This window comes from Sinocyclocheilus grahami, unplaced genomic scaffold (assembly GCF_001515645.1).
Source record: "Sinocyclocheilus grahami isolate Dianchi unplaced genomic scaffold, SAMN03320097.WGS_v1.1 scaffold18.1, whole genome shotgun sequence".
In the NCBI taxonomy this organism is placed as follows: Eukaryota; Metazoa; Chordata; class Actinopteri; order Cypriniformes; family Cyprinidae; genus Sinocyclocheilus; species Sinocyclocheilus grahami.
Window position 1 is genome coordinate 1730773 of NW_015505197.1, and position 20812 is coordinate 1751584.

The 20812-nt window shown below is 37.1% G+C and overlaps 2 protein-coding genes across 4 annotated transcripts; one reads left to right on the forward strand and one right to left on the reverse strand.

Annotated features, from left to right (window-relative positions):
• Window positions 1-379: 379 nt before the first annotated feature.
• LOC107553273 (cysteine-rich protein 2-like) lies at window positions 380-10539 on the forward strand. Of its 3 annotated transcripts, none has more exons than XM_016235459.1 (7): window positions 380-613; window positions 2914-3008; window positions 5236-5293; window positions 6574-6714; window positions 9209-9283; window positions 9801-9895; window positions 10237-10539. In XM_016235459.1, the coding sequence occupies exons 1-7, from the start codon at window positions 511-513 to the stop codon at window positions 10369-10371; spliced, it is 702 nt and encodes a 233-aa protein (XP_016090945.1). In that variant the 5' UTR covers window positions 380-510; the 3' UTR covers window positions 10372-10539. The 3 variants fall into 3 exon arrangements, with proteins under 3 accessions (XP_016090945.1, XP_016090953.1, XP_016090962.1); XM_016235467.1 differs by having other exon boundaries at window positions 382-553; XM_016235476.1 differs by having other exon boundaries at window positions 585-656.
• Window positions 10540-10616: 77 nt separating this feature from the next.
• LOC107553267 (solute carrier family 22 member 7-like) lies at window positions 10617-20512 on the reverse strand. The gene is made up of 10 exons (XM_016235447.1): window positions 20132-20512; window positions 14550-14653; window positions 14272-14426; window positions 14010-14178; window positions 13801-13924; window positions 13593-13699; window positions 12881-13095; window positions 11691-11799; window positions 11324-11530; window positions 10617-11126 (listed from the first exon to the last, which is right to left on the reverse strand). Exons 1-10 carry the CDS (start codon window positions 20510-20512, stop codon window positions 11048-11050), a joined length of 1650 nt encoding a protein of 549 aa, XP_016090933.1. The 3' UTR covers window positions 10617-11047.
• Between the last annotated feature and the right edge of the window lie 300 nt (window positions 20513-20812).

The following is a 20812-nucleotide window of genomic DNA, read 5'->3' on the forward strand; positions in this document are numbered from 1 at the left end:
TCCTAATGTCTCAAGATTCATACGACAAAAGACAAAACAGACTAACAACTTTTATTTAGTGACAAGCTTGTGAAGTCGGGAGAGTTTGATGGGTAGCTTTGCGTGTTTTTGTTTTGATTGACATATAAGAAACATTCCTCATTGGTCAAGCCAAAGGCGTGGCGTAACTGTGCCACGCAGCTCGATGCGTATTAACGAATCTCATTATGGCGAAGGCTATGAATATTAACAAGGTCAAGCTGACGTTGCTTGGTAACCTTGTATTTCCTAATTAATATTTACAAGCCAAGCCTTCGGGATTCGTTACCTTTCAGTCAATCAGAGTTTACTGGTCGAACGTCACGCAACGTATTTAATATTCATGAGACAAGCGCGGAGGCTCTTTAAAGTTAAATAAACGCCGCGACGCGACGCGACGCGACGCGACTCGACTCTTGTTGCACACAGTGTGCAGCGCCGCTGAGAGACAGACAGAACCGAACCTGCGCAGCAGCAAGACTCTTCTAGAGAATGACGGCCATTTGCCCAAGATGCGATAAGACTGTGTTTTTCGGTGAGAGTTTTCCACTAGAATCATCACTCAGCAGAAGTACAAGCCACGGTCATTTGATTGGTATTGTATTATTGGACTGGACTAATTGACTTGAATTGCATGGGTATGTGGTCAAGGTTAATTTCTTTTTTTAAATGAATAAACTAATGCAAAAATTGACAGAGTTACATAGCAAGAGTTTTCTTTTGGTGGTCTTAAATAACCCATATCCAGTTAAATAGTTCAAAAACACTTTGGACTGATACTTGATGATTTGTGTGTGTTCGGGCGCATGTGTGTATATTTGTATGCTTTATAACAAAAGTCCACCATGGATGTTGTTATTCTGTTTGGGTTCTCAGAGATTTATATGAATAAACTCAATTAATTTACATATACTAATATTCTCTGCTGTACACATCATTACTCAATAGTGAATTGGTATTTGATTTAATGTATTTTTCGTGACTAAATGTGGTCTTGCTGTCCTTGATAAACATGAAAAGTATGTGTCTTTGTAAAAAGGTTCAATTAATCCATCTAGTGAGTTTAACTGAGTCAGAGGAAAAGATTTAGGGTAAAATAATAGGTTCATTTCAAAATTACTATTTCTTTTTTTTCCTGCGTACAGCATAGAGATCTCTGGGACCCCAAGCTGTCAGTCACAAGAAGAAGATAAGGGTTAATTTTGCAGCCTGTGCAACAGTATTGTTATTGATGGGTCAAGAACAAGTGACCCTGACGCTCCCACAACCACATTGGAGGATGTTCTCTAGTCTGTCCCATTATTGTCAGCTCCTGTTTAGTATTCTGTCCCGGCATCCAGTATCCACTGGGCTAGTAAATGCTATAGCCCGTGAAAAGAGAATTGGGTGACGGTGTTACGTAAGAATTTGGCAAGGGACTCTTGAATAAAGTGAGCGGATCTGTTGTGCTACTGTTGCAGGTTAGCGGATGGAGTAACTATCTTTCTGGCTGTGTTGAAGAGGAGCTTGATGATTTGATATCCCCACTGAGCCTAGAGTTCTGAATATGTCTGAGTCTGTGTGCTCTCTGTTTGACCTGACTAGTTGTGTGTGTGCGTGTGTGTGTGTGTGTGTGTGCGCGTGTGTGCGTGTGTGCGTGTGCGTGTGTGTGAGAGAGAGAGAGAGAGAGACAGACCCTAGGAATGTCAGCTAGTAAGCATATAGGGCATTGGGGAGGTGGGTTTAGTCCCCCACATGCACAGTGTCAACATGGAGAATGTTTTTATATCATATCATAGCTCCTCCTTTAGGTATATTATAATTACAGAAAATATGCTTATTGATTAATTGATTGTGGCATGTTGACCAGTGTGTTTTTCTCTGAATCGCTTGTATTTCTCACTCCTGTCCTCCAAAGTCCATGACTGTTTACTGTGTGTTTGCTCATAGCAAACTATATATTTTTTTGTTTTTAATTCAAGAGCTGGTTGAGTAAGAGAGAACACATTCAGGCAGTTTTTTGTACAGTGGAAGTTGTAAAACATTTTTAAATAGACTGAAGCTGGCTGAAAATCAGTATACAATACTGTTCAAAAAATTTGGGGTGGGTAAGAGATTGCATTATTTTTATCAAAAATAAACAAAAAACCCTAATATTGTGAAATACAGTTTTAAATCACTGTTTTCTACTTGCATGTATTTTAAAATGCCATTTATCTTTGTGATGACAAAGCTGAATTTTTAACAGCTGTTACTCCAGTCTTTAGTGTCACATGATCCTTTGGAAATCATTCTAATATGCTGGTTTGCTGCTCAAGAAACATTTCTTCTTATTATTAATGTTGAAAACAGTTGTAAAGCTTTATATTTGCATGGTGTGATACATTTACAGTTTCATTGATTAAGGAAAGTTCAAAAGAACAGCATTTATTTGAAATAGTAAAGACATTTGTAATATTACAAAAGGTCTGTCACTTTGGATCAATTTAATGCATCCTTACTGAATATAAGTATTTTTTTATTTTATTTTTTTTATGTCCAACTTAAACTATTTAAATTTAACTTTTAAATAGTAGTGCTTGCTTGATATTTCAATGTTTCTTGCTTTCTTTCAGTTCAGAGACATAGAACAAGAAGACCATGTGATGCTAGTCATACAAAGTTAGGTTTTTGACTAACATATAGTCTGGTCCAATTAGCAGCTTTTACTGGCCACAAACCACCCACTTAGAATAGAAGAGGCCATTTGACTAAAATGCAAAGCAGCCAAACAGAAATTTATCACTACAGGACAATTGCAATCTTATTAACTGTGTGTAATTTAGATATAGATTACTGCAGTTAAGGCGGTCATCCTCAGCATTATATACCTCACATTCTGATCAGATAACACATTATACTCTCTCCTTGTTCTAGCTGAGAAAGTGAGCTCTCTGGGGAAAAACTGGCACCGTTTCTGTCTGAAATGTGAACGATGTAGTAAGATTCTGTCTGCTGGAGGCCATGCGGAGGTAAGCAGAACTAAAGCTGATATTGCATCGAGATAGACTGTGATTCTGGATGTCCTGCTTCTTGGTCTGTATGTACTGTAACAGCAGAGTTTCACAGTGTGAGGCTTCACATCCACAGTGTCATAGTTTAGTAGGCGACCACACAAGCTCAATCCATTGAGCTGACACTGATTGTAGGTCATCCCTGTCCACTTCTATTTGGGTGCCCCTCATTGTCCTTTTTTCTTTCTTTCTTTGTTTCCTTTCTCCTTTTTATTGAACTGACATGTGTGAGGGTCCTGTCTGATACGTTAGGAGACATTTTCTAGTTCAGTGATAAGAGTTGTCTTGTTTCCCTGTTTGGGTTAAATGATCGTTCATCCCTTTGTAAGTCTATATTTCACCTGTAGACTTGTCACTCATCACGAGTAGAAGTTTATGGAGGAATTGAAATCCTACAATGACTGTAAACGCATAGAATTAGTATTTATAGTAACCTCATTAGCTCTGTCTGGAATGTTCTCAGACTGTCAGGGAGAGATTACAATTACGAATGTATTCATTATTTATCTATTTAATATTGGATGGAACATTTAAGCATGTTTGTTTTCTTGAAATTGTTACAAAAAGCCATTCCCATACTTTTTTTGATCCCTGAACGTCAAAATAGCAAAGAACGAAAGGACAAGAAATTAATATCCTTACTAAAAAGTGTTTGATGCTTTATTCAGTCAGTTTTACAGTATAAAACAGAAAAGAGATTGACAAGAACAACAGGGTGAAGACTGACTGGCTGTGGTAACAGGAAGTGAAACAGATTCTTTTAGTCTGGGGCTTTACTGCTACTTGCCTCTTATATGAAAAGGTAAATCATAATATTCTTAACGGCAGAGAAATAGCAGTAATCTGTCATTTTCAAACACATGTTCAGTCAGGTACAGCTAGTTCAAATCTTTTTACTGAACAAGTAGGTATATCTGTAAGCATATGCTCATCCTCTCCCACACTCAAAGTTACTGTTTGTGTTTACAAGAACTATTACAAGGACAATGGAGGGCCAAAGATAAGAGTTAATTCAAACCAGAAAGCAATTGTCTGCCTTTCTGCCTCTCTTCCTTTCTTCCTTCTCCCTTCTTCTTCTCTCTCTCTCTCTCTCTCTCTCTCTCTCTCTCTCTGTCAACACGCTCACGCTTGCATGCACACAAACAGAATAGTCACACAAAGCTTTAATTTAATTATAAGATGAGTTCTGACTTAAAATTAAGGAGCGTTTTGTCTTTTCTATTGTTTTTTTCATTTGTGTTGATTAAAAATGGATGGACAAACAGCTCTTTATTGTCTCAATGAAGGATATATTTAGTCTTGTTATTCTTTTATTACAGTTACTGTGTTCCCTTTATTGTGTGTGTGCTCTTTTTCTCTTATTGTGTTCAAAACAGCAGGAGGGTGTGTGTTGCTGTTAGTGTTCACTCACTGCAGCTGTCGACTGGCTTTTTCCCCAATTCTGTTCTTTTGGAAACAGCTCTTAGTTGGAACACAAACAGTATTTTTAGCTCACAACAGAGACACTGAGAAAGATGTTGCTTTTAATATATAAAATATACATAAAAAATCCCTGATGATGATTCATGTAAAATACAAAAAAATTATGTATATAAATTATATGTATTTACTCATTTTAGCATGTTATTTATTTTTTTATTTTTTTTCAAGAGCACTGTTATGTGCACAAGTAACACGCACTCAAACACACACCTCTATTTTAGTGTGTATGCGTTTGAGTGTGTGTTAGGAGGCTTGAATTTTAGTCCAATTTGAGCCTAACTGGGTCTTTTTATTCAGTCTGGGAGGAGCAGGAAGGAACAGAAGAATAAACAATGACCTTTAATGAATCTAGCACGACACAAGCCTCTCTCTTTCATTCTGTCTTCCACACACACTTCTGATCATTTTACCTTACCTGAAAATGCAGGTTTTAGTAGATTTTTAATATTTAGAAATAGACATTTTTATAGACAAATAATTAGTATTTCTAAGCCAGAATATTTATATTTGTTCAGGTTATGTCAGCGATTAAACTGAATTGGGAAAAATATTCTCTATATTTCAATAGGTTTAGTGTTTTTTATTGACATAAAGCTTTTGTTTTGTGTATGCAGCAACCTACTGTACACACAATGAGAAATTCTGCTAATTAAGTAAAATAAAGTTAAAATGGACTAATAAAGATATTGTCTCTCACACACAGCATGATGGATTGCCTTACTGTCATAAGCCCTGTTATGGAACCCTGTTTGGACCAAAAGGTATGTACAATAAGTTGTGACTGCAGTTTGTACGCCATGTTGGGAGTGTGTGTGCAACTGAGATACTTTACATGTAAAATATAATGTATTTTCATATAAAGCTGAGTGAGAATCTTGGGGCTCATAGGTTTTTTTTATGTGTATTTGGGTCTTTAGTGCTACTTGCTCTTTATGCGGCATCTGTTCATGCACAGGAAATAAAGGTTTGAATCGGGGCTCATTTAGTGACATCTGACTCTCAGTGACTTTTAGAATAACCTTCCAAATAAAGACAGTACACTTACCACTAGAAACCTTATTGTGTGTGTGTGTGTGTGTGTGTGTGTGTGTGTGTGTGTGAAAGAGATAAGGAAAGAAACCTAAAAAAGGCCAAGCTAAAAAGTTTTTGTAAGATAAAAAAAGTTGCATTTCATCTTTCTGAAATTTTTTAAAAAGTTTAAAAAGAGCTCAGTCCTTACATAACTGTGTTTCTTCAAAATATCATAAAATCGTACAAGTTTGGAACAAGCGAATTAGTTCATGATGACTCATAAATGAAAACTATGGTTTTAATATCTTATATCTTGTTGGTTGAAATCATCCAGATCAAAGCAGATCTTTCAGGTTGAACCAGATTATACAGGGACATTTCACTCGGTACCTTTATTTAAAACTCTAATTAGTTAATTTCCTCATGAGATCAAATGACAGAATCCACTAGTGAAGTGGAGATTTGTCTTTTCGCAATCTGTTAAGTGGGATACATCTAAACCACAGAGACGGGAACGGACGATGACCACTAACAGACAGTCCTATTTTCACTTACAAACCATATTAATAGTTGCAACAATATCTTCCCGAATGCATACAAATATCATCATGTACACATACATTCACAATAAAAATGTCGCCCTGTCTTCCTAAACACTTAAGACACCAGAAGAGTTAAAGCAGATCCAGTGACGACATAAGAGAGACACATATAGTGGCTGACTGAGGTGTGTGTTTAGAAGTAGGAAAATATTGTGTTTGGTAAGATGCTAGGTTTCAGTGTATAGCTTATGTTAATGCACACTCAGACATTAGAATATGCTTGTTTCAGGTTGTAATATACTATCCAAGTGAGTGCGCAGTTCAGGAGAGATACATTTTATCAGGACCCAAAGAGGATATTTTTGGCTTTTGTCTAATGCTATCTGCATTAGGAGAATCTGAACACTTAGATATGAGCTTTATCCACCACTAACGCTCACTCAGGCAGTAATGGAATGGTACTCACTGTTCTGTCCTCTCATTGGTAGGTGTAAATATTGGAGGGGCGGGATCTTACATATATGACACACCTCCTCAAACACCGGTCAACAAATCATGTAACAGCCCTTCAGACGGATCGCCCACTACACCTTGGACCAACTCACAGATCAGCTATAATCAACCCAAAGGTACTGTCATTTAGACATAGACTGCTGTTCAAAAGTTTGGGGTCAGTAAGAAAAAAAATTGTATTCAGCAAGAACAAACTACATTTATAAAAGTGACAGTTAAATGCATTTAAAATGTTAAAATATAATAATCGAATAATATCGAATAAATGCTATTCTTTGGAACTTTCTATTCATCAATGAATCGTGATAAAATATATATCACTGTTTCCACAACAATATTAAGCAGCACAACTGTTTCTACGTTGCTAATACTAAGAAATGTTTCTTGAGCAGCAAACCAGCATATTAGAATGAATTCTGAAAGTTCAAGTGACACTGAAGAATTCAGTAAATGTAAATGTGTTTCAAGCTAAAATTTTACAAAATGGTTTGTTAGGTTTGAAATGATAAAACAATATTTATACCATGAAAAGTCTAAAGCAAAAAATAAAGTAATTATGCAATAGTTTAAAATAAGAAAAATAAGTAATCTTGTGAGAAACAGTGGCACTTGTGAGATATATCACACTGAGATATAAAGTCACAATTACCTTTTTATTTTTATTCTTATACTCTTAGGCAAAAGTGGTTTCCATAATATACTGTCAAAAATTAAAACAAAGTATTTGGACACTTTTTGGTTCTCAAATGTTAGTGGTATATGTCCTTAGTTAAAGGGATAGTTCACCCAAAAATGCAAATTACCCCATGACTTTCTTCTTTCAGACGAATAAATTCTGTTATATTAAAAAAATGTCCTGGCTCTTCCAAGCTTTATAATGGCAGTGAATGGGTGGTGATATTCAATAGTCCAATAGAAGTCCAATAAAGTACAATTTACAGTACATTCACTGCCATTTATATAAAGTCTGGAAGAGCCAGAACATTTTTTGATATAACTCTGATTGTATTCGTCTGAATGAAGAAAGTCATTTGCACCTAAGTTGGCTTGAGGGTGAGTAAATCATGGGGTAATTTTAGTGGGTGAACTATCCCTTTAAAGTGGTAAACTACATATGTGTCCCTGGACCACAAAACCAGTCTTAAGTCGCTGGAGTATATTTGTAGCAATAGCCAAAAATACATTGTATGGGTCAAAATTATAGATTTTTCTTTTATGCCAGAAATCATTAGGATATTAAGTAAAGATCATGTTCCATGAAGATATTTTGTAAATTTCCTACCGTAAATGTATAAAAACTTCAGTTTTGATTAGTAATATGCATTGCTAAGGACTTTATTTGGACAACTTTAAAGGCGATTTTTTTGTCAATATTTTGATTTTTTTGCTCCCTCAGATTCCATAATAGTTGTAACTTGACCAAATAGTGTCCTATCCTAACAAACCATACATCAATGGAAAGCTTATTTATTCAGCTTTCATATGATGTATAAATCTCAATTTTGAAAAATTGATATTTAAGACTTTTTTTGGTCCAGGGTCACATATGTGCTTTCTCTGCTGGTACACCTGTTTAACTTGAGGGGTAACTGACTTCATACATCTACTACAATCACCTTGACTTCAGTTGGTTAAAAGTACTTAAAAATGGCCTAGAAAAGGGACGTTATTCCCTGAGAAAAGCTCTTGCATCTTTTGACTGCAGATGCCTCTTGGTTTGATTTTGTCTTGTAATGAAATGACATTCAGTCATAGTTAAGTGTATCTTAAGTGTCCATATGCTATTCTTAGCCACTGTATTTATATTGACACGCTCGTCTGTGCTGCATTGTATCACACATTCCATTGTACATTAACACTTCCTCAGCACTTTTTAACACACACACACACACACAGATTCCCACACTGAGTGGGAAACAGAAATACTAGAGATTGTGTGTTGTAATGGAGGGGTTGGTGGATGGTTTTCTAAAGTGACCCCCTAGGGATTTTACGCATTGGAATTTTAATGGTCTTCGTTGATTGGCTCCTTTCCTGAAATATTTCCCCAGTTAATAGGTGTTTTCCGACAGGCGGGAGATTGCAGGAATGTTAGGGGACGTTTTTTTGGACCGTTTTGGAAACGTCTGGAGGAATGTCTCAGAACGTAACAGATTTCCTTAACCCATGAGCCAAGCACCATGGGTTCACTTTGATCAAATTAACACGGGAAGAGACATTATGATCTAAAATTGGTAACAGTCTGTCATCATTGATGTGAGATAGAAGCATTGATTTAAAGACTGTAGGTTTGTGAAATGAAGTGCCGCAGATCCTTATCAAAGCACATCGTACAGCACAGCTTTAATCGCACCAGCCTGGAGCTGGCCTTCAGAAGCATCAAACCAGAAGTTATGAAAATGTTTTAGTAACAGATCAAGATTAATAACTGGCTAATAGATATCATAGACATAGAATGCTAGGAGACACAAGACAGAAAAGCACCTATATGTAATTTTTAATGAATTATGGTCCTCCTTGGCTCAAATTATAGTTATAGTTCAGCAACTTATACGAATATAAAAGCTAAAAGAAATGTACAATACATAAAGGTTTTGCTCTTGTTTGTAGCTTCCACTGCAACTACACGCATGTTTGCCGGAGAGACTTGTCTGTGTCCCGGCTGTGGAAAGGCAGTTTATTTCGGTGAGTCCAGTGAATCAAAACTATGACTTTTCAGACATTTGAGAACTTTCAGGAATGTCTGTGGTTGGTGTGTCTGTGTGTGTGTGTGTGGTTTTGTGCTGCTGTATATGTGCAGCATTCGGTCTGACCATTTTGAGATTGAGTCCATTTAAAGAGGAACAGCAAAAATTCCAATAAATAAATGTTTAAAATAGTTTAAGGTAAAAGTCAAAGGTGAGTGTTGTTTACAATGGTTACTCATCATTTAGACTGGAGTGTAACATTTAAAGACTTTGTAGTTATTTTCTAGCCATATACAGCCATATACAAACTGATCAAGTTATAAATTATACACAAAATTATATAATTGAATTATATATTTATATTTTCCATGCTTTATATAAAAATTATATTTAAATAAATACCTTCTTTATTTTTGTTAATTTTCTGAATATACATTTAATTTAATTTTTTAAAATATAACCATTAAATATAGCATTGTGTTGTATTAATGTGATGTCATGGTCTAATGCTGCAGCTGAGAAGGTGATGTCACTGGGTCGCAACTGGCACAGGCCTTGTCTTCGCTGTGTTAGGTGCAAGAAAACACTGACCCCTGGTGGCCATGCAGAGGTAGGCTACTATACAACCTACTGCTTCCAATTAAAGCATAATATGCAGTCGCTGCGTCTTCACTACTTCAACTTCCCTACTCTGATAGATGTTTATTGCATTTTTGAATGCATTTTTTACATTTTGTCAGTTGTTTGTTATTAAATGTTGTTATTTATTATTTTTTGATTCATTAAATGTTCAATTCCACTATTAAAACAGTAGCTAAATCTGAAATGTAAATCCTATATGTAATGTAAATGAATTATTGTGTAATATTTGTAGAATACCTACCATAATGATTGCTTTATCATTGATTCAGGCTCCCTTATAATGTGCTGTATTTTCTCTATTTTCTGCAGCATGAGGGCAGTCCATACTGCCATGTGCCCTGCTACGGGTACCTGTTTGGACCAAAAGGTGTGAACATTGGAAAGGTGGGCTGTTACATTTACGAGAAAGAAAATGCAGAGAATGAAATGCCAAGTGAACATTAAGTCACAAAGGAAAAGCTCTTTTTTTTAATTTGTTACAGACATTTTTTTTACATATTAAAATTGTAAGGTGTAAAGATTTTTCACATAGTCAGATATATGCAGATGTCATTGCACATTGCATGCATTCTGATAATCAGAAATGGCCACTGACATCTTAAAAAAAAAAAAGTTATACAAAAGTCACACATACATAGGCTCTTTCTTTTCTTTTTCTCTCTTTCACAAACACAAACTCATATTTGTTACAGACATTTTTTTTACATATTAAAATTGTAAGGTGTAAAGATTTTTCACATAGTCAGATATATGCAGATGTCATTGCACATTGCATGCATTCTGATAATCAGAAATGGCCACTGACATCTTAAAAAAAAAAAGTTATACAAAAGTCACACATACATAGGCTCTTTCTTTTCTTTTTCTCTCTTTCACAAACACAAACTCAGATTTTCATTTATTCATTCATGCCTCCATTTAAAATAGCTATAATTATTACATGTCACTGGAGAAAGTTGTAAATCCTTGTGGGACTAATAAAACCTTTTAAACAAACTTTGAAATTGTTCTTTCAAGTTTTGATTTTATTTTTATTTTGTTTTTGTGTGCATTTACTGGGATCTGAACTCTGAACACTAAACAACTTGGGTAAAATTTAAGATTGAATGTGCACACAATCTCAGTGCTCCTCAGTGTGTCCATTCATTGTCATTTTCTCCTCATCCTCCCGCTTGTCATGATCTTTAATGAGACTTTTCCTATTCAATATGATAAAAAATTACTTGGTTAATGAGCATGTACACATATCAACTTTCCAGATTGTTTTAGATTTAACATAACTAAATCTGTTTTGGTCCCAGTATTACATCCTTGACTCAACAGAATTACTCATGTACTAAAGCAACAGGCAGTCTTCTATAGTTGCCATAACAAAATACTATAGGTTATGACTTACCCAGTACCCTCGACATCCTCTATAGTCTCAGGTAGACACCTGTCTCGTGTCTCGGGTAACTGCCAGGCCACCAGAGAAGCAATGAGTGCCACAGAACACAGGATGGTCTGAGATAAATGGCCCCAGAAACTGTCCAATAGCAGGACTAGAGGAGCCACAGACACACCCAGCCGGCCCAGGAACGAGTTATAGCCCATCCCGTTTTGCCTGAAGGATCCAGTCAAATAAATGATTTAGTTAAATACTGTGCACTGATATGTAATGAGGAAATGTATGAGGGATGAAAGAAATATAAGTGCACTCCTTTATTTTTTTACATTTGTATCAAATAATAAAAATATCAAATTATACTGTTTTTGACCATTACCTGAGGACAGTCGGGTAAAGCTCTGAGCTGTATAATACAATTGTACAAAAAGCAGCACCTGCGAAACCTTTACCCAGTACTGCCACCACAGTACGACCAACCCACTGATCTGAATGTGAAAGAGAATAATGAACACAGTAAGACTGAATAAACAAAGGAAATGTATTTTCTAGTGGCCATTCTGGTAAGTTCAAGTTGTACTGTATCTCTATAATGTGGCTTGAACAATTACAGTGTTTTTGTTTTAATGTATTTTTCCATTCTACTGCAGTTAAATCATTCTGCCATCAGGTGGGGCCGTATCTCAGACATCTCAGCCTGGAAAAACTCCTTTCAGGGAGGTAGCATCACTAATTCAATTTAAATAGCGTTAGCACCACTGATCTATATATATTCTCTATTATAGATTAGTGGTTAGCACCAAAGAATTTACTCTAATTTACTCTGGCGATGTTTAAACTTCTCTCTTCTCCATTTTTTGGTCTGAATTGAACCAGTAGCCCCTCACTGCAGAACAAAGATCCAGGGGGTGAGGTTGGATCCACATCTAGGTGGTGGAGATGGGTGGGTTTAGGGATCGGGTGGAGACGGGTAGGTTTCGGTATATGTAAGGTGGGAGGAGTTGGATCTGGATCCAACCTCGCCCCCTGGATCTTGTGTTCTGCAGTGAGGACCATCTCAATTGAACAGTAACGGACATTCAGCACCAAATCCGACAAGGCAGTATTAAAAGTTACCTCCCTCTATTTGACAATGTATTTAATGTTACCAAAATACACTGGTGAAGTCTAAAGGCCTCTATTTTATATCCTAGAGAGTATTTTGGTCTGATGTAAACAGCAACAGGCATACAGCAGGGTCACTAAATCTGACAAGGCAGCAAAACAGGTTACCCTACTGAACTCATCTGTGTAATCAAGTTCAAACTCCACAGTGACAACAGGGCCTACTACGATCACAGATGGTCACAGAATTTTGTGTAACATTATACTGCATATAATTTGCAGACATTGGGGAGCAGCTATCAATATGCAGGAGACAGATGGGATGTCTGCGGTCTTAATGTCTAATCAATCTGTTATATAAAAGTAATCATGCTGCTTTTCCAAGATATTCACTAGCAACAGCACTCTTGCACATGTAATCACAATCATCACTGCATAATCATATGTTGGTTTTGCCAGTCTCACCTTTGGGTATGAATATGTTAATCATGAGGCTGATTCCAGCCAACAGCTGAGCTCCTGCTTCAGTTTTACGTCTGCCAATCTTCTCCAGCAGGTAATATACCATCAGTTTAGAGGGAATCTCAATGGCTCCATACACAAACTGAGTGAGGTACATATTTAGCCCAAAGCCTGTGATGTTGAGACTTATACCATAGGTCATAGTGGCAACACAAAACCTATAAGAAGTGAAAAGCCATTAATAGATTATTTATTATTTAGACATTGAAGTCTGTCCTTGTTCTGTAATCTAGTGCCACTGAAGGCTATAGTGCAGCCAGCAGCCTGCATAATTTCAACTTGTTTTTTAAAATAATTGTATTTAATAACAGGAATCTGCAGGATAAACTACATTACCCATGATTCTGCAATGAAATCTTCAACAATCAGAGAATCGAAACAACCAAAATGCACTGTACTATGAATATACACATTTTACAATAAATTTATTGTTTTGTGTCTTTGAATTTTGTCTGATTTTCAAATACTTTTTTTGCTTTAAATCAAAGTTTGTAATGTTGTGATTCACCTCATAACCGGTTGTTTGGTTCGTGGCTTTTAACTCTTTAACAAAGACTTTTAAAAAATCCATATAGGAAAAATGAATGGGAAAAGTACATCAGGACCAAGGCCACTGAAAAAGTGGGCACTGTTGAACTGTGGTTCATTTACACACCATATGGTTCCTGTGAGCAGAGCCAATCTCCTCATCTTAGGGGTTCTGACAAGGTCCAGGTATGAATAATTTTTCTTTCCCCCATCCGTAACTATTATTGAGAGTGCCTAGAAGAAAGACAGAGATGTAGTTAGCCTACAGACAGACAATTGTTTAAAAAAAAAAGTGATCAATCCAACATTATATACTGTATATCGTTTTCTCTCACCTCAGGTTTGATTTTTGAGATAACTTCCTCCTTGCAGTTCATGACAGCACATTTATGAAGATAATAATGAGATTTTTCAGCCTTGCCATTGGCTATCAGCCATCGAGCCGACTCTGGAACCCACCTACATCAGAAACATTTGCTCTATATAACATTTCATAACAATAATGTTATGATTTTAATTTGACAGAATATGCAAGGTCCATTACCACCAGAGGACTGTGGATAGCAGTAAAGGTGAAGTGACAGCCACTGTCAGCCATCTCCAGTCTCTGATACAGAATGCAATAAGAGACAATGAGGTGCTCCCAACAGACCATGCCATACTGTCAATTATACATACAAGCCTCCTGTGCTTAATGTCCACCCACTCCACATCTGAGGAAAGATACGCATATACAGTAAGGCCATTTTACTTTGTTTTATATTCACATTCAATCCTAATCTGAGGACCTGCGATAGGGGTTTTACTGAGTACGGTTGAGACAATAGCGATGCCAGTGATAGTGAATCCACTAAAGAATCTCAGCACTGCAAACATGATGAAGGAGGAAGAAAAGATGCTGGCCAATGCAAAAGCCATTCCTGATATACAGGACACCAGCAGCATCGGCTTACGGCCAAATCTACATGCCAAACAGAAGATAGGTTTATTCATACAAAACGTTTCATGCTTGTGGCGGTCTTCATAAAATGCAAATAATTCATAATATTTATCATAATATACAGTTGGTTTTTTGAAACATCACCTGTCACTCATGCCTCCAAAAAAAGCTGCTCCAAACATCACTCCGACAAAGAAGATGGAGGTCACAGCTTTATTCAGACCTTTGTTATCACATACCAGATCCCACTTTGAAATCAAAAGAAATGGAAAATAACTTTTCTTAAGGAATTGTGATGAACTGCTTCATGAACTTTCAAAACCAGATGAATGAAAATATCACTAGTTTTATCATGACACTTTGATCTGAAGTGACTCTATGGGGCGTGAAACTGGAACCTTTCATGTAATTTCACAACTCAAATTTCCCAACTATTTTATTACATTTTTTTTGGATGTGAAAGGGAGGACAAAAAACCTGATAAAAAAAAAAAAAGTGATCAATCCAACATTATATACTGTATATCGTTTTCTCTCACCTCAGGTTTGATTTTTGAGATAACTTCCTCCTTGCAGTTCATGACAGCACATTTATGAAGATAATAATGAGCTTTTTCAGCCTTGCCATTGGCTATCAGCCATCGAGCCGACTCTGGAACCCACCTACATCAGAAACATTTGCTCTATATAACATTTCATAACAATAATGTTATAATTTTAATTTGACAGAATATGCAAGGTCCATTACCACCAGAGGACTGTGGATAGCAGTAAAGGTGAAGTGACAGCCACTGTCAGCCATCTCCAGTCTCTGATACAGAATGCAATAAGAGACAATGAGGTGCTCCCAACAGACCATGCCATACTGTCAATTATACATACAAGCCTACTGTAAGTTCTGCGCTGCTAGAGGAGTTTGTCAACAGATGAAACTGAGGATAAGAGAACATGTGACAAGAAGCAGGAGTCCCATCATCTTGAGCTGGAATACTGACAGTGAGTTTCTGCTCCCGACTCAGATTTCCAAAGATTCCCTCAGCATCCAGAGAACTGATATCACAGTGGTGAGATGGGATGGCGGCGATAAAGTTGCTTAATAAAAGGTGACACGGTATAGCGAATCGTCCTATAAAACTGATGCAAAGAAGCATCTTCTGGAACCTGCCGAATCCATTGATCTGCGTAATTAGATCTTCAAACTTCATGCTTTTTGTTGAAACACTTTCCTCAGTGTCTTCCCACAAAATCCCTGGTTTATGTGGTGTGTTTTTATGGGATATCAAAGGTTAAGGTAACTGAAAGTCAGATGCATTTTGTACTTTGGTCAATATAAAAGCTGCTGTGGTTTTGTGTGTGTGTGTGTCCATATCTTCAGACAATCTGCTACCCATAGTATCTTCTCAGCAGGGGTGAATGATTTGTGATTTGGTTGTTAATGCTTGTAAAAGAGCGTATCGTCGGGTGCAGTTCACGTGGTTAATGCACATGGACATTGACACCGTTCCTTACCTTACAGATGATATCTTGTCACACTAGGACTCTTCGGCTATATACATGATTTGCTCATACATAAATAAATATATCATAAACAGTTTCAGTCCCTTTATGATCAATTTTCTCTTGGTAGATATTTTATAGGGACTCAATTTCTGGATTTTGCAGAAGAAAGGCAAGCTCCGTCTGATCATGTAATACATCTTTTGTCAGAGTTGTCATATTGAGTTGTTGGCTAGTGTTAAGAAGGATTTTATTAGATAAAACTATAAGTTTATTTGTCATAAATATTTGACACAAACTAGCAAAATATGCCATCTAAATGATTTAGAAAAGTAGAAAAGTAGAAACATTCTTAGGTGATGCTGACAGATTGGGTTGTTTGTATGGTAATTTGTAGAGATTAACTTTTGTCTTCATTAAAACACAAACACTGATCTGCGCTTAGAAAACCTTTCAGACAGTTGTTATTCAACAAGCTCATTGTGCAAGGTTTTGTGGTTTACAAAACGTCTAGGTTATGTATGTAACCCTCGTTCCCTGAAGGAGGGAACGGAGACATTACGTCAGAACAAACTGACGAATGGGGTCCCTTCCAAAACGCCACAGTGGCTGTCTTCCAGTGACCTGCGTAAGTGATAGCACCCTGCCGTGAGGCCAGCATGAGCGAAGGGCTATATCTAACACAGAATGCACTGGGTAGCATATTCCAGCTGGAAGTATGCTAATAGGCTGCCTGCTCGTAGGAGGTCTTACCAAGCACATATCAACTAGCGTAGCGGTGATACATATGAATCTCTGAGGTACCCAGCCTGCAGGGTGGATGTGTTTCAGCGTCAGAGATGGCAAGGGTGGCTTGCCAAGGGAAAGACACATGCTGCCGAGAGAGACTTACTGTGGAAATACACACGTGGGATTGCCCAAAGAGGGGAATCACAACACATGGAGGCACCTAGTCTAACACAGGGGCTGACCAACAGGGCATGCACGCAAGTGCTCGACACCAACAGTGCTGGAGGAACCCAGGGTTCTGAACTGTAGAACTCACCCGAGGAGAATAGCACACGCATCATCACCTGCAGAGTACCATCCCAAAAGTAAAGTGTGCTGGTAGCAGCCTCATGCTGTGGGGCTGTTTTTCAGCAGCAGGGATTGAGGGACTCGTAAGAGTAGAAGGAACGCTCTGTGCAGCAAAATATAGAGATAGCCTTAATGAAAACCCAGTCCAGCGTTCAGAACCTCAGACTGGCCAGAAGGTTCACCTTCCAACAGGACAATGACCCTAAGCACACAGCAAGAGTGGCTTATAGACAACTGTGTGAATGTCCTTGAGTGGCCCAGCCAGAGCCTGGGATTGAACCCAGTCAAATATTTCTGGAGAAACCTGAAAATGTGCATCTGCCCCCATCCAAGCTGACAGAGCTTGAGAGGTGAAGAGATGAGGAGAAGGATGGCAGATAATTGCCAAATGCTGATGTGCAAAGCTTGTCGCATCAAACAAAAAAAGACTTGAGGCTGTTAATGTTCTTCAGCTAAATATTTGGTTATGTGCAATGTACTTCTTTCAGTTTTTTATTTTTAATAAATTTATGAAGTTGTGACAATTCTGTTTTTGCTTTGTCATTATGGTGTATGGAGTGTAGACTGATGTGCGGAAAAAAAGTAATTTTAAGCAGCAACATAACAAAATGTGAAAGAAATGAAGGGGTATGAATACTTTTGCAAGGCACTGTATATAGTATATATGTTAATGTTTAGATTTTTATTTATGTATATGTATATGTTAATATTAATATAGAACGAAAGTGTTTTTTTTTTTTTGAGCAACTGGGATGGTGCCCCCCTGGGAGTTGGTGCCCTACCAAACTGCGTACTCTGCGTATAGGGAGCGGCGGTACTGGTTGTAAGTCTCTCACCTTTGAGTATGAATATGTTAATCATTAGGCTGATTCCAACTAATAGCAGTGATCCAGCCTGAGTTATGCTTCTTCCAAACTTATCCAGCAGGTAAAAGATGCTCAATTTAGCAGGAATTTCAATAGCTCCATACACAAACTGAGTGAGGTACATATTTAGCCCAAAGCTTGAAATGTTGAAACTAATTCCATAGGCAACAGTGGCGACAGAAAACCGTCCTTTTATAAACGTATAAACGTCATTTTACTGATGGAACAGTGGCATGTGTTTGTGATTTGATAGTTCAGTACACACCAGCTGATTCCTGTGAGTAAAGCCAGTCTCCTCATAGGGGTCCTGACCAGATCCAGGTATGAATACTTGCTGTTTACTCTGTCAGTAACTATGATTTTAGCCAAATTCTAGAGAAAGACAGAGAGGAAAACAAATATGTTTAAATGTATGTTAGCAAACTACGCTAAAGTAAAAGCAAGAAAACAAACACAGTATCGAGCCTCTTTTACTTTCTCATTGCATGTTCCTGAGATTATTTGAATCTGTGCATGTTATTCTGAAGGAAAAAAATATGGCTTTGTAATCTTTGTAGTAAATTGCTCTTCCTCTAAAAACAAGTTTTCTGCTGACATTTCTCCATAGAGTCCATGGAACATTGGGTAATGTTAGCCAATAAAGGTATTTAGATCCTGTTTCAGAAAAACTGGGTTGTTGTTTTATAGTATGTGACAGCCAGTTTTGACCATCCAAACAATATTTGATTAACAAAAACTCAGAATCTATTTTCAAAAAGCATGTTGTAGATCTTACTGCGAACAATTTATCCATGCATGTTAATTTTTAATTTTATTTTATTTTATTTTATTTACCTTACTATTTTTTATTACATTTTCATGACTTGATTTTCCCGTGAAACGACAGACTTCTCTCTGGTGACATATGTCTGACTTCATCATCTCGTCTGCTAAAACCCTGCCCTTTTCTTACAGTTGACTGCAAGCTGGCGTTCAGATCTGCCTCCATCCAATCAACAACTGATGGATAGAACCAAGCTACATTTTGTTTTTTCAGTAATCTGTTTCTAAGAAGGGAGAAAGTTTGCTATACTGGACCATTGTAAACAAAAATATATTTCTGGTATTTTAAAAAAACTAATATTTTTTCAGTGATATTTTGGATTTCCTTCTGGATATTAATTGAGATTCTCTCAACTCAGGTTTTATGTTGGAAATAATTTATTTTTAATAATGAGCTTTATCCAACTTCCCATTAGCTATCAGCCACCGCTCTGACTGTGGAACCCACCTATAACAATATCAAAATTAATATTTATGAAATGTTAATTATTTTATATTGAGAGCACTGCAAACATGATGAAGGAGGAGGAAAAAACACTCGACAATCCAAAACCCATTCCTAACATATGCGACAACAGCAGCATTGGCTTACGCCCAAACCTGTGCAGCAACAGACATGTATCCATTTAGAAAGTGCAGGTGCAAAAAAACAAAAATACCTCTTGTGAAAGCTATTGATTAGATTCTTTGGAAAAATGGCCTGTGTTTTTAATTCAACTGAGATTGATTTAAATAGAAAGTTTCCCAAAAATTTTAATTATGTTGTCCAAACATGTATGATCTTTCTTTCTTCTGTGGAACATAAAAAAAATATATATCTGTGTTTTTTGTCCATATAATGGAAATCAATGGTGACCAAAACTGATGGTTACCAGCATAAATTTTTTGTGTTCCACAGAAGAAAGAAAGTAATACAGGTTTGGAACAACATGAGGGTGAGTAAATTATGACAGAATTGTCATTTTTGGGTGAATTATCCATTGAAGCATCTGTACGATGCCCGAGAGAGCTCAACACGCTGCAACTTCAAAAAACACATGCAAATAGAAAAAGCACCAGCAAATCAAGAAAACATCTTCATCAGTTTGACAGCAGGTGCTGCAAATGCTCACAACGCAAACAAATAAAGAAACACGCTGCAAATACTCACAACACAACCAAATAAAGAAGTTTCTTTGTTTGGTTGTGTTAGAGAAAAGTACAAAGTGTATAAATCAGCAATAAATAAAAAAAGCAGGAGTCTTCTCACCTGTGTGGCGAGAGTGCTGATGAACGTGCTGTTGTCATACTCCTTCATCAGTTTGACAGCAGGTGCTGCAAATGCTCACAACGCAAACAAATAAAGAAACACGCTGCAAATACTCACAACACAACCAAATAAAGAAGTTTCTTTGTTTGGTTGTGTTAGAGAAAAGTACAAAGTGTATAAATCAGCAATAAATAAAAAAAGCAGGAGTCTTCTCACCTGTGTGGCGAGAGTGCTGATGAACGTGCTGTTGTCATACTCCCATCCATTCTGACACTGGACTGCAGCAGCCTCTGAGGGGCTGGAGGAGTTTGACAGCAGGTGGAGCTGAGGATAAGAGAACATGTGACAGGAAGCAGAAGTCCCATCTTCCTGCACTGGAATACTGACAATCAGTCTCTCCTCCTGAGTCAGGTTCTCAAAGATCTCATCAGCATCCAGAGAGCTGATGCTGCAATGGTGAGAGGGGATAACAGCAATAAAGTTGCCTAACAAGAAATGACACGCAAGACTGAATCGCCCAAAGAAATTGATGCACAGGACCATCTTCTGGAAACATCCGAATCCATTCATTTCTGAGAGAAGATCTTCAAACTTCATCCTAGTGCTCTGTGTTCAACCTGGTTGAGGATCTGTCTCACCTGGCTTCCTCTAAAGGAGGGAAATGGTTAACAGAGGGAATGTCTAAAGCTTTGTGGAACATTTGTAAAAAATTAAACCCATTGGTTGAAACTTTACATTGGTGATTTTACAATAGAAGTTCATTCTTGCTTTGTCATTCTGACATTATCATAACTTTGCCCTCAAGGCAGCCACAGTCTGTTGACTTGTAACATGAATGGGACATGAATTTTGTCTTTACTGTGATGTCTGGTTTAAAAGAAATTCAAGAATGAAAGA

Bases quoted from the DNA above. Each gene is read 5' to 3' on its own strand.
- LOC107553273 (XM_016235459.1), top strand. From the start codon at position 511: ATGACGGCCATTTGCCCAAGATGCGATAAGACTGTGTTTTTCGGTGAG. The intron at 3,009-5,235 runs GTAAGCAGAACT...TCTCACACACAG, and splicing joins CTGCTGGAGGCCATGCGGAG to CATGATGGATTGCCTTACTG. The intron at 9,284-9,800 runs GTGAGTCCAGTG...CTAATGCTGCAG, and splicing joins TGGAAAGGCAGTTTATTTCG to CTGAGAAGGTGATGTCACTG.
- LOC107553267 (XM_016235447.1), bottom strand. From the start codon at position 20,512: ATGAAGTTTGAAGATCTTCTCTCAGAAATGAATGGATTCGGATGTTTC. The intron at 14,179-14,271 runs GTAAAACCCCTA...ATCTTTCCTCAG, and splicing joins TATTGTCTCAACCGTACTCA to ATGTGGAGTGGGTGGACATT. The intron at 11,127-11,323 runs GTAAGTCATAAC...CATATTGAATAG, and splicing joins GAGGATGTCGAGGGTACTGG to GAAAAGTCTCATTAAAGATC.